The sequence below is a fragment of the Aulostomus chinensis genome, chromosome 13 (genome assembly GCF_037954235.1).
Source record: "Aulostomus chinensis isolate RoL2024-O1b breed Wild chromosome 13, RoL_Achi_v1.0, whole genome shotgun sequence".
Taxonomy (NCBI): domain Eukaryota; kingdom Metazoa; phylum Chordata; class Actinopteri; order Syngnathiformes; family Aulostomidae; genus Aulostomus; species Aulostomus chinensis.
The window spans coordinates 14,739,444-14,752,779 of record NC_141332.1 but is presented as its reverse complement, the minus strand read 5'-3'; the positions used below and the strand labels follow the sequence as shown (position 1 = coordinate 14,752,779).

Here is a 13,336-nt window from a genome sequence, read left to right as displayed (position 1 = left end):
AGCAGTCAGAAGTTCATAAACCTTGTGACAAGAGGGTAAATGGCTTCAAAGTTAAGAAAGTACAAGCAATTAAAAATATTACTCAGTGCTTATTATGCCCCTTCCTGACTCAAAATTTCTGAAAGTTGAGAGAACAAGTACACTCGGAAACCTGGGTAAAAACAAACTGCTCAATTAGTCAGGCCTGTTGGGACTCTGTTTCCAGCTCAATTCTGTGTTTTCCATATTGCCCAGACAAATTTGGCCCCAGGCAAATCAGCAAACATTATTTGGCAGTGCAGAGCTCCTTCAAACATTACAAACTACTGCAGGCGAGAATTTATGACTGAGGAGGATGGTTAGGTGAAAGACATGATGACTGTATCACCATGGCAACTGGTCAAGAAGTGAATTATGCTGAGTTTAATCAGACTTCACAACTGCTGATCTGTAGCCCCCTCCAGCCCCCTCCAGCCCCCTGTTTGGCCCTGCTTGACTGGGAAAGTGTGTGTTTCCAGTAAGTGTCCCAGCGTGCGTCACTGTGTGACCTCAAAAGGAGCAGAGAAAAGCCAAGCTGTCCAACCAAGTGACTGATGAGCTCTGTAAGGTTAACTACCACAACCTCTATGAATAGATAGATAGATAGATAGATAGATAGATAGATAGATAGATAGATAGATAGATAGATAGATAGACAGACAGACAGACAGACAGACAGACAGACAGACAGACAGATAGATAGATAGATAGATAGATAGATAGATAGATAGATAGATAGATAGATAGATAGATAGATAGATAGATGATGGATGGACGGACGGACAGACAGACAAGAGACAGACAGACAGACAGACAGACAGACAGATCGATCGATAGATAGATAACATGACAGACAGACAGATCGATCGATAGATAGATAACATGAAACTTTAGCTAAAATACTACCCTCCTTTGTGGGCAGACACGAAGCACCAGGAAGTTTGTTATTCAGCACATATTCCTTCAGGTACTTTATTTATTTATCATTGCTGCAGTGTAGAACTCTAGGAACTCCACTGTTTGCATCAGGGCTCATGCAACCTGCATATGCAAAAATAAAACACAAAAAGCCGTTGAAACAATTAGTACAAATCCATCCATCCATCCATCGTCATCTTCTGCTTATTCCTACATATTAAGGGTCGCGGGGGGGCTGGAGCCTATCCCAGTGTCAACGGGCGAGAGGCAGGGTACACCCTGGACAGGTCACCAGTCCATCACAGGGCCAACATAGAGAGACGAACAACCATTCACACTCACAGTCACACCTACGGTCAATTTAGAGTATCAATCAGCCTAGTCCCCAATTGCATGTTTTTGGACTGTGGGAGGAAGCCGGAGTACCCGGAGAGAACCCACGCAGACACGGGGAGAACATGGAGACTCCACACAGAAAGATCCTGTGCCCGAGCCGGGACTCGAACCCGGAACCTTCTTGCTGTGAGGCCACAGTGCGAACCACTGCACCACCGTGCAGCCCTTAGTACAAATATGAATTAAAAACAATTAAGGAAAAGGAAAGGAAACTGAACCCATGCAGTTTTATTCTTTGTTATTTTCAAAAAAATATTGAAATGTATAATTTTACAAGTAATATTTTTGCCATGTCCCTTTTTTTCTACTAGTATGTCTTCTGCTCATACACTGTCCGAGGGATACAGCTCTGCTTACATTTCTGAACATGTTTTATAACTGTTTTGTGACACTGCATAGAAGTTTCTTGCAATTTCCAAAACACTAAAGCAAGTGAGTTCATTCAGTCTTCAACCAAAATGGAGGGAGTCAGAAGAAGAAGAGTGAGTGTAAGAGGGGGAAACCATGGAGGACAAGAAGGAGGTAGAGGAAAAGGAAGACCTGAAGCAGGAGAAAACCGTGCTCAAAGAAAAAAAAAGAATCAAATTTTTAAATGAAATTCATGCAACAAACACACGTTGACCATGCTGTGAAACGTGGACTGACGCTGAGAGAGGCTGGACGATGATGTCAGCCAAATCCCAGCAGATGTACAGTGGCATCTGTCACCAGGACATCTCGACAGGAAAACTGGTACAAAAAAAAATACAAAATACACACACAAACACATAGATGTATACACACACACACACAGTAACAGTAATCATCTGCTTACTGCATGCACCATATCAGCCTGTTTGATACCCCTTCCTGTGACATTATACAGTAGGTTCCATGCATTTTCTTCAATAGGATTCAGGGTTGAGAATTACAGGGGAGGGGGCAAGAACAAATGAATATCTTGATCAAGTGCCTTTTGAGCTGAATCCCGAGAGGATCAAACAGCTGCGTGCATGTGGGGTATGTATTGATCACTTTAGCCCTGGGATGTCGCACACTGCAAAGGTCACCTTTTTACATCCAAATTTACTGTATACTCGATCTATGCTGAACCAAACAATCTCATCTTTCAATGTATTTCAGAGATTTTTTTTTTGCTGGATGGTGAGGAAATCTCACGTGAAATAGTAAACACAAGTGAAGCAGGGTTCAACTTCACGAAAGCAAGGAGAGGCAGAAATGTCATGAGCCACAGGGCTTCGCAAGGCATTACCCTTTACTCTGCCATTACACAGAATGGGGTCCTCCTCCATCATGCCAGCATGGGCCATTACAACACACCTCCCATTCTCACATTTGTGGACCACTTGCAGAACATCATCGCAGCAGTAGACCAAATCCACCAGATGCACTACGTTGTCATCTGGGACGATATGTCGTTCCACCGCTCTGCTGTGGTCCAGAACTGGTTTCAACACCATCCAGAGTTTACAGTACTATACCTTCCACCATACTTTTCATTTCTGAACCCAATCAAATAGTTATTCTCAGCATGGCGGTCGAGGGTTTATGATCTCCGGCCCCAGGCTCAATTATCCCTCATTGAGGCCATGGAGGAGGCAGCTGTGCAAGGATGGATTAGACCTGGGGTCCCCAAACTTTTTTCTGTGAGGGCCACATAACTTTCCCCTTCTCTGATGGGATGTCAGTTTGTAACAGAAAAAGTGTGGCGATCATGGGGTTGCCTAAACGTAAAAATGTATTGTTTTCCAGAAAGCCACACTACCGAAATAACCCTCTCTGGGTTCGGGTCTAGGATTTTTTCCTGGGGGTTGCCAGACAGGGGCACAGACTGCAGAAGGGTGGACTAGAATGTCACGCTCTATGCGTGTATGAAATAGTTACTAACTGACTGTGTTCGCACCAAACGGCAATGTGAATTTTCGCGTCGCTTTGTTCGCGAATGTTAACATATTGAGCCAGCGATCAAATTCGCACGAATAATGTGACGTGAAAATTTGCGTTGCGTTTGGTGTGAACATTCGGGCTGCAACTAACGACTATTTTAATAGTCGACTAGTCACCAACTGTTGAAACGATTAGTCGACTAATAGGATAATTAGTAATTTTTTCTTAAATTTAGCATGAAGTTGATTTAATTATGTGGCAAATGATAATAAACAAGAAAGATGGGTACAATGAAAAATGCATCTTTTTTGGAACATTCATTAATTTAAAATACGTTTGTCAGGCACAGTCTGGCATAACACTAGAGCTCTCTTTTACAGCGAAAATACGCTTCTAAAATGTAAAATGTATGTCATAAAGACCGTGATGGCTTGAATGTTACTTGAATCTCACCGAGGCGAGTCAGACTCCGTTTCGTTCAACTGCCCGACGTGCTTTCTCTTTAAATGTTCGTGCATCACCGAGGTACTGCCATGATACACAAGGTCTGCTTTGCAAACTTTGCAAGTAGTCTTTTTATTCGCCATATTCAGGCTAAAATGCCACCAAACTTTAGAAGTTTTGGTGCGCGAACCTGATGTTGACGCCGCGTTCCTGTATGTTACCGCTCAGAGACAGAGACACTACTGCGCATGAGCGACTCTCGGCAGAGATTATAATCAAGAGAGATGCCTCACTGTGTTGGAAAAATGCGTCTGGCGACAATAGTCGACAATGAATTCCATTGTCGACTATTTCTATTATTGATTTTTGTCGACAACGTCGACTAAACGTTGCAGCCCTGTGAACACACCTTCATACTTAATAATGAAAATAGTTAATAGCTAGTTATCAATTTTATTATCAAATACAAATACACATATGGAAAAAAAATCAAAATGCATCGTATCCGGCCTGCGGGCCATAGTCTGGGGAGCACTGGATTAGACATTCGACGGCTCATCCCACATGTTGATGAAATTCTCTCGCTACATCCAACTAGGCAAAGAGATCATTTTTGGTATTTTCTGTTTGGTATTGTATTTATTCTGTTGTTTTCTTCTTCTACTGTAATTGTAACCTGTACTGGTAACAGTATTTTATATTTGCTTATGTTTGCTGTGTTTACAGTGTTATGCACACTACTGCAGTAGCATGAACTTGGAACATGTTTTGTTGTGATTCTCCATGTTGACTGATTTTAGTATATGAGTGAAATAAATCATATTTTCATCAGTCTGCAGCATTGGTTTAGGGAATTTATTGTATGTTTGCACTTTCTCTGTGTAGTTAACTTACAGCAATCTAATCACTGAGCAGTAGAATTGCTAAAAGTGTTTTAGGCTAAGCACAGCAGCGTGTAACTAGTTCAAACAGAATTAAGTCTTGTGAAATGTGTTTCATGTGGTAACAAAATGGGTTTTTTTTCATAAATCAGAGTGTAGTTTTTACAAGGCGTTTCCTTTTGCAAAGGACCTGAGAGGCTCTGCTGAATGTGTGTGTGGTGTTTTTGAAAGCGTGCCCCGTTTCAGAAAATGTGCTTGAGCAACCGAAAACTGTAAAAGAAAAAAAAGACAACACGGTAAGGTTGTAATGATTCCCATTCGCCAAGGGGGGCGCTACACGCACGCCGCCTCCCCAACTTCCTACGTTGCGTCATCGAGCCACTTCCGGGTTGGTCCTCGTCCGCTACAACTCGTGATTGCTTTTATTGACATACAAACGCTGGGAAGCTGAGGGAGCGAACTGTCGGCTAAACCTCCCCAGGCTGCCGTTTCTCCAAATGTTGCTAAAAAGAAGATGAAGCTGCTGTGAGAGATAGGAACCACAATGTGGAGAGTTCAAGGATTTGTTGGAAGAGGTGAGAGACGTCCACGGAGTAATCTCTTCTCCGTTTGTCATTCAAGACTGGATGCAGGTCATCAGGTCCAAAAAAAGAGAGAGAAAGAGAGAAAACACTTGTACATCCGCGGGAACAGCGGGGAAAGTCGGGCGAAAACAACTAAAAACCGCGTTTATTTCCTTGTCGGTGCAACTGACACCCTGGTGCTTATTTTGGTCCTGGAATTCGTTCAGACAAACTTAGCTCCTCTCCTAGCTTCAGCCAGTCTCTGGACCTTCGGATGTAAATGTAAATACCTGTCGTCCATGCTGGGGACCTCCTGGACAGTAATGCAGTTGTAAACAGCCCCGGTCTGTGTCCCTGTCCTCCGATATCTGAACCGCATTTCTCATTTGTCAAATTTTCAAACCGAACTACTTTTAAGTCTTTCAGTTGTCAGTGACAAAGTTTGATAAAGCGTTAACACTACACAATATGTAATGAGATTAGTCTATCCACTCGCGAAGTAAATTAATCATTAGTTTAGACTTTATTCTTCTACAATTCTACAGTTCTGTTCAAGCAAGAATTTAGACTGGAGGCAAAAACCTTTGTAACTGCTTCATGTTTGATTGGCCGTTTTTTTTTAAAATAATCACAACTAACCACAACCAATAATTCAACATCAACAATACCTTTCAACATTCAACGCATTCAATATTCAACATTATAACTTTACTTTTGACTACTGGTGGTTATTAATGATTATATGTCATTAACAGTGCCCATGTTAGGACTGCTCAAGGCCATATTTATAGGGATTATACCACCAGGAGATTCACGCCACAAATTTAATCTGAACCCTGATTTCTGCGGATTGAGCTACAGATAATTAAAACCTTCAAATGATCAATTTATCACTTGGCTAAACTAGTAATTGATTATTACTTTATCAGGATGAACTGACTTAGCAATGTACTTTACTCTGAAACACATCATCAGGGTCCCTAGAGAGGACTGTATTAGTTTGAGAATTTATATCTTGTCATAATGAGGATGGACAAATGTGGAATTCTGGGCTGACATAAAGTAAATCTAGTAAATACAATGTTGTTTGCTTTGCTTCTGTTGTCATTTATTTTACAAAAACATTGACCCTTTTGTGCCAATCTTCAGGATGAAAAGGTCAAATTTTCCCCATTTTGTTAAATTATACACATTTTAGAATTTGAATGATAGTGAATACATTTATTAAAACTACCTGTATGGTTCTAAACCTGTTGAATTTTATTTTATTTAAACTTTCTTTAACCAGGAAAAGGTCCCATTGAGGTACAGTAACTCATTTCCCAGGGAGTCCTGGCCAAGAGGGGCGGCAAAAGAAAATTTCAGAATACACAAAAGACAAAACAAGGCCACACACTACACCACAAACCACACACTAGATTGCTAGACATTAGACTTAATACCAAGCTAAGGTACAAGCTAATACATACAAACAGCTAAGAAGGGCATCAAGCTAAAAACAGTTGCATTGTTCATTCAAGTTTCATTTTTAAAAGATTTTTTAAAGTTTTAAGATGTGGGAGTGATTCCAGATTTACGTTAGTGTCATGAGTTAACATTCATTGTCATTCTGTGCTATATAAATTTAATAAACTTGAGCTGATTTTATGACGGAATATTCGCTTGTTTATTAATGGCAGCCTTTCAAACCATTTATTAGGAATTAAAGAAAAAAATGTAAATGGCGTGTACTTCTCAGGAGGTCTTCTGCCTTTGTCTGATTTTCTGCTGTGTGTGTGTGTGTCTGTGTGTGTGTGTGTGTGTGTGTGTGTGTGGTCGCAGCTCTCCACCGCTACCATGCCAACAACACCTCCCTGCGGCTGCCACAGAACCACCATGTGGAGGATGAGGTCATCAACACCTCAGTCGTTCTCTCCACCACTCTGCACTCCTCTGGCAGCAGGTACCTGCACACACCTCCATCCTCTGATTATCACCGTCAGCGCTTTGACCCAGTTCGAGGACAAAAGTCTAGAGGGAAAGGAAAAGAATAAGAATCAAGTGTCTGACTTTGATCTCAACACTTGGCCCTCAAACTGCTGGCCATAGCAGCACATGATGAAAAGAGAACATTCTGAATCACGGTCAAGCTACACTCGTCCTCATCCTTTCTAGTGACTTTACCCCATCTTTGAACCTGTGTCTCTCCCCGTGGCACGCTCGCCACTGTTCTTTCAGCCGCTTGCATCATAAAAAAGCATCTGCTCAGTCAACAGGAGACACTTTAATACAGATTCTGCTGTATCGCCGTAAAAATAACCCCAACATTTACAACGCTTGGATTGTTTACGCAGAACCAAATCAACGCTGGTGTTTCGCTGCTCCAGTGTGTGAATTTGCGCCACATTTTATCTTGAAATGAAAAAACACAATAATTCCACACGTAGGTGTTTATATGTGCTATTTTTTTTCTTAGTGCACATTTATACCAATGGCAGAATATGCCCAGCTTGAACAGCTGCGTAAAAGTGCTCAGGATCTGTTGCTGAGATCTTGAAACCTTCAAACGTGTATTTGTTGAAACACTCACTGTTGTGTTTGTGGCATCTCAGCTCTCAGAGGGACGACAAAGGTCAGAGGAAGAAGAAATGGAGAACCTTCCCGTTCGGCTACAGCGAGCTTCGTTACATGGCCCTGGATGCTGTGGGACTGGTAGGTCCTGTTCTCACATTTTGATGTGTCTGTACATGCCAGGGAGACATCACCCTCCATTGATGCCAATATGATGACTCAGCAGAGGGCATTCTGGTCTGATTAGACAAATGTGGCCAGGCCTCCTCCATGAATATATTACATCAACAGCCATTCATGACAACAGTCCTCCAAAGAAAAATTGCCCTCCTCAGAAGTGTCAAAATGTGTTTTTACTCTTGAAACGTCATTTTTTATTCAATAGAATCATATTTTTTACCCATAGAATTTCTTGTAGTAAAGCATGTGACAAATATTCGTCAGACCCTGTGTCCATTTCCATGCACTTCCTTAAGTTTGTCCCTTTCGGCAAAACTTTTACCTAAGCTGAGGGCTTAGTGTAGGAATGTCGCATAACGCTCCTTAGCTTGTTCTCTGCCCGTGAGCTTTGGCTGAAGCTTTCACCGTGGTTACTGTCAGAGTTCAGGCAATTCAGGCAAAATGCACTGAATCGTAAATTACCATGAAACTGATCCATCAATCCAGTATAATGTTTTCCTCTTAGCTGGATGAGAGAAACCATAGTCGCTGCTGTGTTTAGCTGTGCAGGATTAGTTAGCGGGATAGCATGTCAGCTAACTAATCATCTCCAGCACCCTCTCACAAGTTCCACATGTGCACACAAAGTCAGCCATTTATTTAAGGGACAGGTGTGGATACCTTAAATGTTTTAAAGGGAAATGGTCATGAAGGACTTGTAACAACGCATTAGGGAATACTTGGATAGTTAAGGGCAGATTAAATACTCATGGGCATTTTATGCAGCTTATTTTCAAAGGCATCATTAGCTGTAATTTAAGGATAGCCTTAACTTAAAGGGTTGATGCAACCAGGTACGGATAATTAGGACTTCATTCATTGGGGATTTTTTTAGACATAGCTCCACCCACATGCACGCACTCTTTCAATTGGTCGGATCAGACTCACTCAGTCTAATACACAAACCCTACAGTAAAGGTTCCATTTGTGATGATTGTTTAGTTGTGATTGAATCACTTTGAGATATTGATGTGTTCTTCTGAGCGATGTTTTTTTTTTTGTATATCCTGTCAAATTAGATGCGTTCAGCAGCCAGCAGCTGTCCCTTTCTTTAAGTCCACATCCTAAATTGTGTTGTTCTCAGTCTACTGTTGTTTTTTTTTTGTTTTTTGGAGGGAGGGGGGCTCTACAGCACGACCCAGTGGTTCCACATGTGAACTGTTTTTGGGAACCCTTGTGTAGCTTTACTCTCTGTGGTTTCTTTCCTGTTCTATCCTCCGTGTCACCTGAATTCTCCTCCATAACCATCCCAATCGACAGGCTCTTCCTCACTAGAACTCTGAGTTATGATTGCAGTTTAAACCTGCAGATTGTTCACCATCCCGAGTGTAAAGCATGTTCTCAACCTAACATCAATGCCTTCATTCATCCAAAGGGTGCAGCAGCAGTCCTGTTTATGCAGATCTGCCGAAGGATCCACTCCCTGTTCTCTTCCGGGACTGAGCCCAGTCTGAGTTCTGGAGCCCTGACAGTGTGCAGCCTTAAGAACGTTAAGTGCAAGGAGTTGCTATTATGTGAGTGTTAACTTATACTTGACTTATTGTTACTCCACTAAAGACCTTCCTACCACAACTGGGTTGATGTTCTTTCTAGTGCCGTCCTCAGCTAATAACGTGCATGGCAAAGTCAGTTTTCCACGACACAATTCTATCTTCAGGCCAGTGACACTGTTCTGGTTCTTGTGTGTGTGTTTTTCAGTCATTAGCCAAGATGCTGTACACCCAGGAAGGGGTGTGTTGTGTCTGCATAATCAAGATCATTCTTCAGTGAAGAACAGAAACAGCAGCAGCAACAGTGGAGGAGACAGCAGCCCTCAAAGCAGCAGTGAGCAGGTCATTGAGATCCCCAGCTCAGACCACCAGAGGGCGCTGATCCAGGATTCCCCTATACCTGGTGTGTTGAGCTGTCTGTGGTTGTTACAGTTAAAGGATTGCATTGAGACCTGTAGTATTTCTAAAAATTTGTCTTTTTTTCCTACTCAGAAGAATCACTGCTGTCAGCATCCTGTCACCTGGAGAACGATCCCAACCAGGACTACACTGAGACGAAAGATGCTCCTGACAAGGTGGAATTATCAAAGCAGCCTCCTCTCCATTTTTGTGACTGACTGACTGTCTTGTCATTAAAAATTGATTTGTGTTTTGTCTTCTCTTTGGTTCTTTTCAGGACACGTTGTCAGATGAGGAGAACTTGGCAGCAGCTGCACTGAACCTCAGGGACGTGGGGGAATCCAGCATTCCCGTCATCCTAAATAATATTGGTTATTCAGCACTACTGACAACAATTGTTGAAGCCCACTACAATCAAATGTCACCATGTAAGATGATGTAACCTTAGACCTGTATGATTCTGTTCTTGGCAGGTCTTCGAGCTGCCAAAAATGGGAACTACGTTGAAGCGTTCTGCTGTTTTCTGGTAGCAGCTCAGAGGGGTTACAGTAAAGCCCAGTTCAACACAGGTGTATGTTACGAGACAGGCAGAGGTGAACAAAAGGACAAGGAGAAGGTGAGGATGGCCTGCATTTTTAGTTTCCTCCGGGTATTTTTATATCCTTGTTATTCCCGTGTTCAAATTGATATCACCACGTGAGTGGTTGGAGCTCCCTCAGCATACATCTATCGAGTGAAACACAAATGTACACATTCCAGCTATGAAGAGTCCAAATATCTCTTATGTTTATTTATTTCTACCGTGTATTATTCTTCTCATCCCCCTTGCGTTTTGTCCTCCAGGCTTTGTTTTACTACCAGCAGGCAGCAGCAGGGGGTCACGTACAGGCTCAGTACCGTTACGCAAAGCTGCTCTTGACCAGCAAGGGGCACCAGAGTGTGGAAGAGCTGAACAGGGCTATCAGCCACCTGGAGCAGGCTTCTACAGCTGGGCTGACTCAGGTGGGAGCCCTGAGAGTATCTGTCAGAGCATAAATACTAAAACAAACATGTGTTAACGGAGTTGCACGGACCGAATCATTTAGAACACTGAATTTTAAAAGAGGCAAGCTGTACATTTTTCCCTGCAGGGTTTATTACATTTTTGAATATCGCTCTGGCAAAAACACTTTGTTTTAGTAATGTAGGCACTTCTTGGGAAATGCTGTAACCCAAGAAAGAAGTCACAGGGTTGACATCGTCGTGAAGAGCCTAGAGAAGTCATGGAATTTGAGAATAGCATTTCCCTGGCCTGCCTAAAGCTTTCATCATGTCAGTACATTTGAAAATACCCAAGTGTTCAAGTATTTATGTTTCTACGTGTTTCTCAGTTAACTCATGATGTAGGTTTTTATCAGTTGTGGATAAATGTACACGGGTAAATTCTGACATGGATTTTTCTGTTTATTCATATTTGGTCATGAACATTTTTCTGAACAGTATGGTTAGCAGGAAATTAAGGATAAAGACACTTAGTTTGTAATAATAGATGTTAATGGTTTTTTTTACGACATTTAGAATGTAAAGTCAATCAATGAACTGAAGAGGTTTGTGAAGAATCCTCCTCCCTAACGAGATAACAATGTTGTCCTCTCAGGCTCAAGTCTGCCTTGCCTCAGTCTACTCTCAGGAGGCGGTGAGAGATGAGTGCAAGTCCATCCAGTACCTGCAGATGGCAGCAAAGAGCAGAGTTAGTGCCCTTCTAGATGTTTCTAGACTTTTTTCAATGGCTTCATATCCAATTTTTCTATCACCTTCCACTGTATCATCTCAATATGCTGCATTATTAAAGCATCCTGACTTCACACTTTTATTCACAGCACACTGAGTTTTACAATAGGACTTAGAGGATTCTCCCTGCTGACACACATATTCTTACTGAGTGTTCCAACCCATATTGATATTATTGTAACTATAATACAGGGATGTCATCCTCATATTTCTTTCTTTTTTACACTATGATTACTTTCTAGCTCACTGTAAAAAATGACAAAAGGTTCTTTTTCCTCTACGGGAATACACATCTAGGAGTCAGATTTTATCGTTTACATTTATTATTTTGTGTGTTCAGGATGATACGGCTCTGCTGCTGTTGGGTCAGTGTTATGAGAGCGGCTTTGGGGTGAAGCAGAATCTCACAAAGGCAATGGAATTCTACAAAGAAGCCGCTCAAGCAGGCAACAAGCACGCAAAGATAATACTGAAGCCTCCTAATGATACACACAGTAAGTAACACACACGTTCACTTGTCGGGAGCCAGGAAAACTGCTTTAGATGTGAATAAGAAAAGGCTGACAGCAAAATCTGACAAAAACTCTCTCAATGCCCCAAAAAGAACTTTTTACATTACTTGAGGGTTTTGGGGTTTTTTTTGCCTTTTTTGAAAGAGTTAAAGCACAAAAGTTAAGCTAGAAAAGGGGCAACGTTCTGCATGCAGGAATACCTGCAACTTAAATCAACTTAAATTGAAACAACTTGTGAAAGCGAGGGACTGATTTCTCTTCTCCTCCACCACAAGTGTTGCGCTCCATTTGTTCATTGCCGTGCTTCTCCATGCACAACCGTCGACTCCAGCAGCAGCCGCTCTCGTCCCTTGCCAGCGGCTCCTCCGGTCCCTCCTGCACACTTCCTCTGCTGCCTCGCTCCTGGAGCACTGGGAGCATGCGTGACCCCCTGCCGCTGCCCTCCGCACATCTTCACCTTTATCCTCTCAGCACTGAGGGAAAAACATGCCAGTGGACTGTTGGGATGGAATAGGTCAAACTGAGGTCTGTGTTTCATAGCCCAAATGTATTCACGTAGGAGTTTGAATGTGAAAAGAGTGCTGTTATTGTAACGTTTGGATTTTGTACTTGCCTGTGAGTGTATGAATGTTATGAGTGTTAGTTTCTGAGAGTTTTTTTTTTTCTGAGTACTGTTGTCTAAAAGGTCTTACAATATAAGGTGTCAAAAAAAGGGAAGCAGTTTTGTTCAGTCATTTACTATTTTCTTATAAACAACCCTGTAAGTCTTCCAGTGGTAAAGAAGTGTGATCCAGATGCCTTCAGTCAGATCTCAGGTAAGGAGGACTTGTTCCTCTCCTGTTAAGTTGGACCCTCAACTGAGATTTGTCACAAATTTGTCCACTGCAAATTGCAATGCTGTCAATGTGCCGTCAAAATGTGCTTAAATGCTTTGTTTTCAAAGATAAGGAGTAATAATGTGAGCTATGTCTAAGGGTGTTTGAGGAGGATTTTCTACTGTACACACACACACACACACATTGTCAAATAAAATAATACAGGCAGATTTGTGGGTGTGTGGTTATTTATTTATTAAATCTGCAGTAATTATTACAATGGCAGTTCCAACATTTAAACAATGCCTGTGTTCATATATAGCAAGGTTTTTATATGCAGCGCCTTCTCATACACTGAGTACTGCAAAGAAATTCCAAATAGAGTTCGAATTATTAAGATATGACACTAAATACACAAACGAAGCCAAAAGCAACGGAGAAAGAAACTAAATTAGTCACAGGAATGGCTAGAGT

General features: G+C 41.8%; 1 protein-coding gene across 1 annotated transcript; it reads left to right on the top strand.

Moving 5' to 3' along the window:
• Positions 1-4,921: 4,921 nt before the first annotated feature.
• dele1 (DAP3 binding cell death enhancer 1) lies at positions 4,922-13,085 on the top strand. The gene is made up of 12 exons (XM_086222625.1): positions 4,922-5,119; positions 6,929-7,049; positions 7,699-7,798; positions 9,252-9,390; positions 9,575-9,769; positions 9,859-9,941; positions 10,043-10,136; positions 10,239-10,381; positions 10,609-10,767; positions 11,402-11,494; positions 11,876-12,029; positions 12,323-13,085. Exons 1-12 carry the CDS (start codon positions 5,089-5,091, stop codon positions 12,559-12,561), a joined length of 1,551 nt encoding a protein of 516 aa, XP_086078751.1. The 5' UTR covers positions 4,922-5,088; the 3' UTR covers positions 12,562-13,085.
• The last annotated feature ends 251 nt before the right edge of the window (positions 13,086-13,336 follow it).

What these genes read in the sequence shown, in the direction of transcription:
- dele1 (XM_086222625.1), top strand. Translation starts at nt 5,089, where the DNA reads ATGTGGAGAGTTCAAGGATTTGTTGGAAGAG. An exon ending in TCAAGGATTTGTTGGAAGAG is followed by an intron (nt 5,120 to 6,928) that starts GTGAGAGACGTC and finishes GTGTGGTCGCAG; the next exon opens with CTCTCCACCGCTACCATGCC. An exon ending in GCCTCCTAATGATACACACA is followed by an intron (nt 12,030 to 12,322) that starts GTAAGTAACACA and finishes CTCCACCACAAG; the next exon opens with TGTTGCGCTCCATTTGTTCA.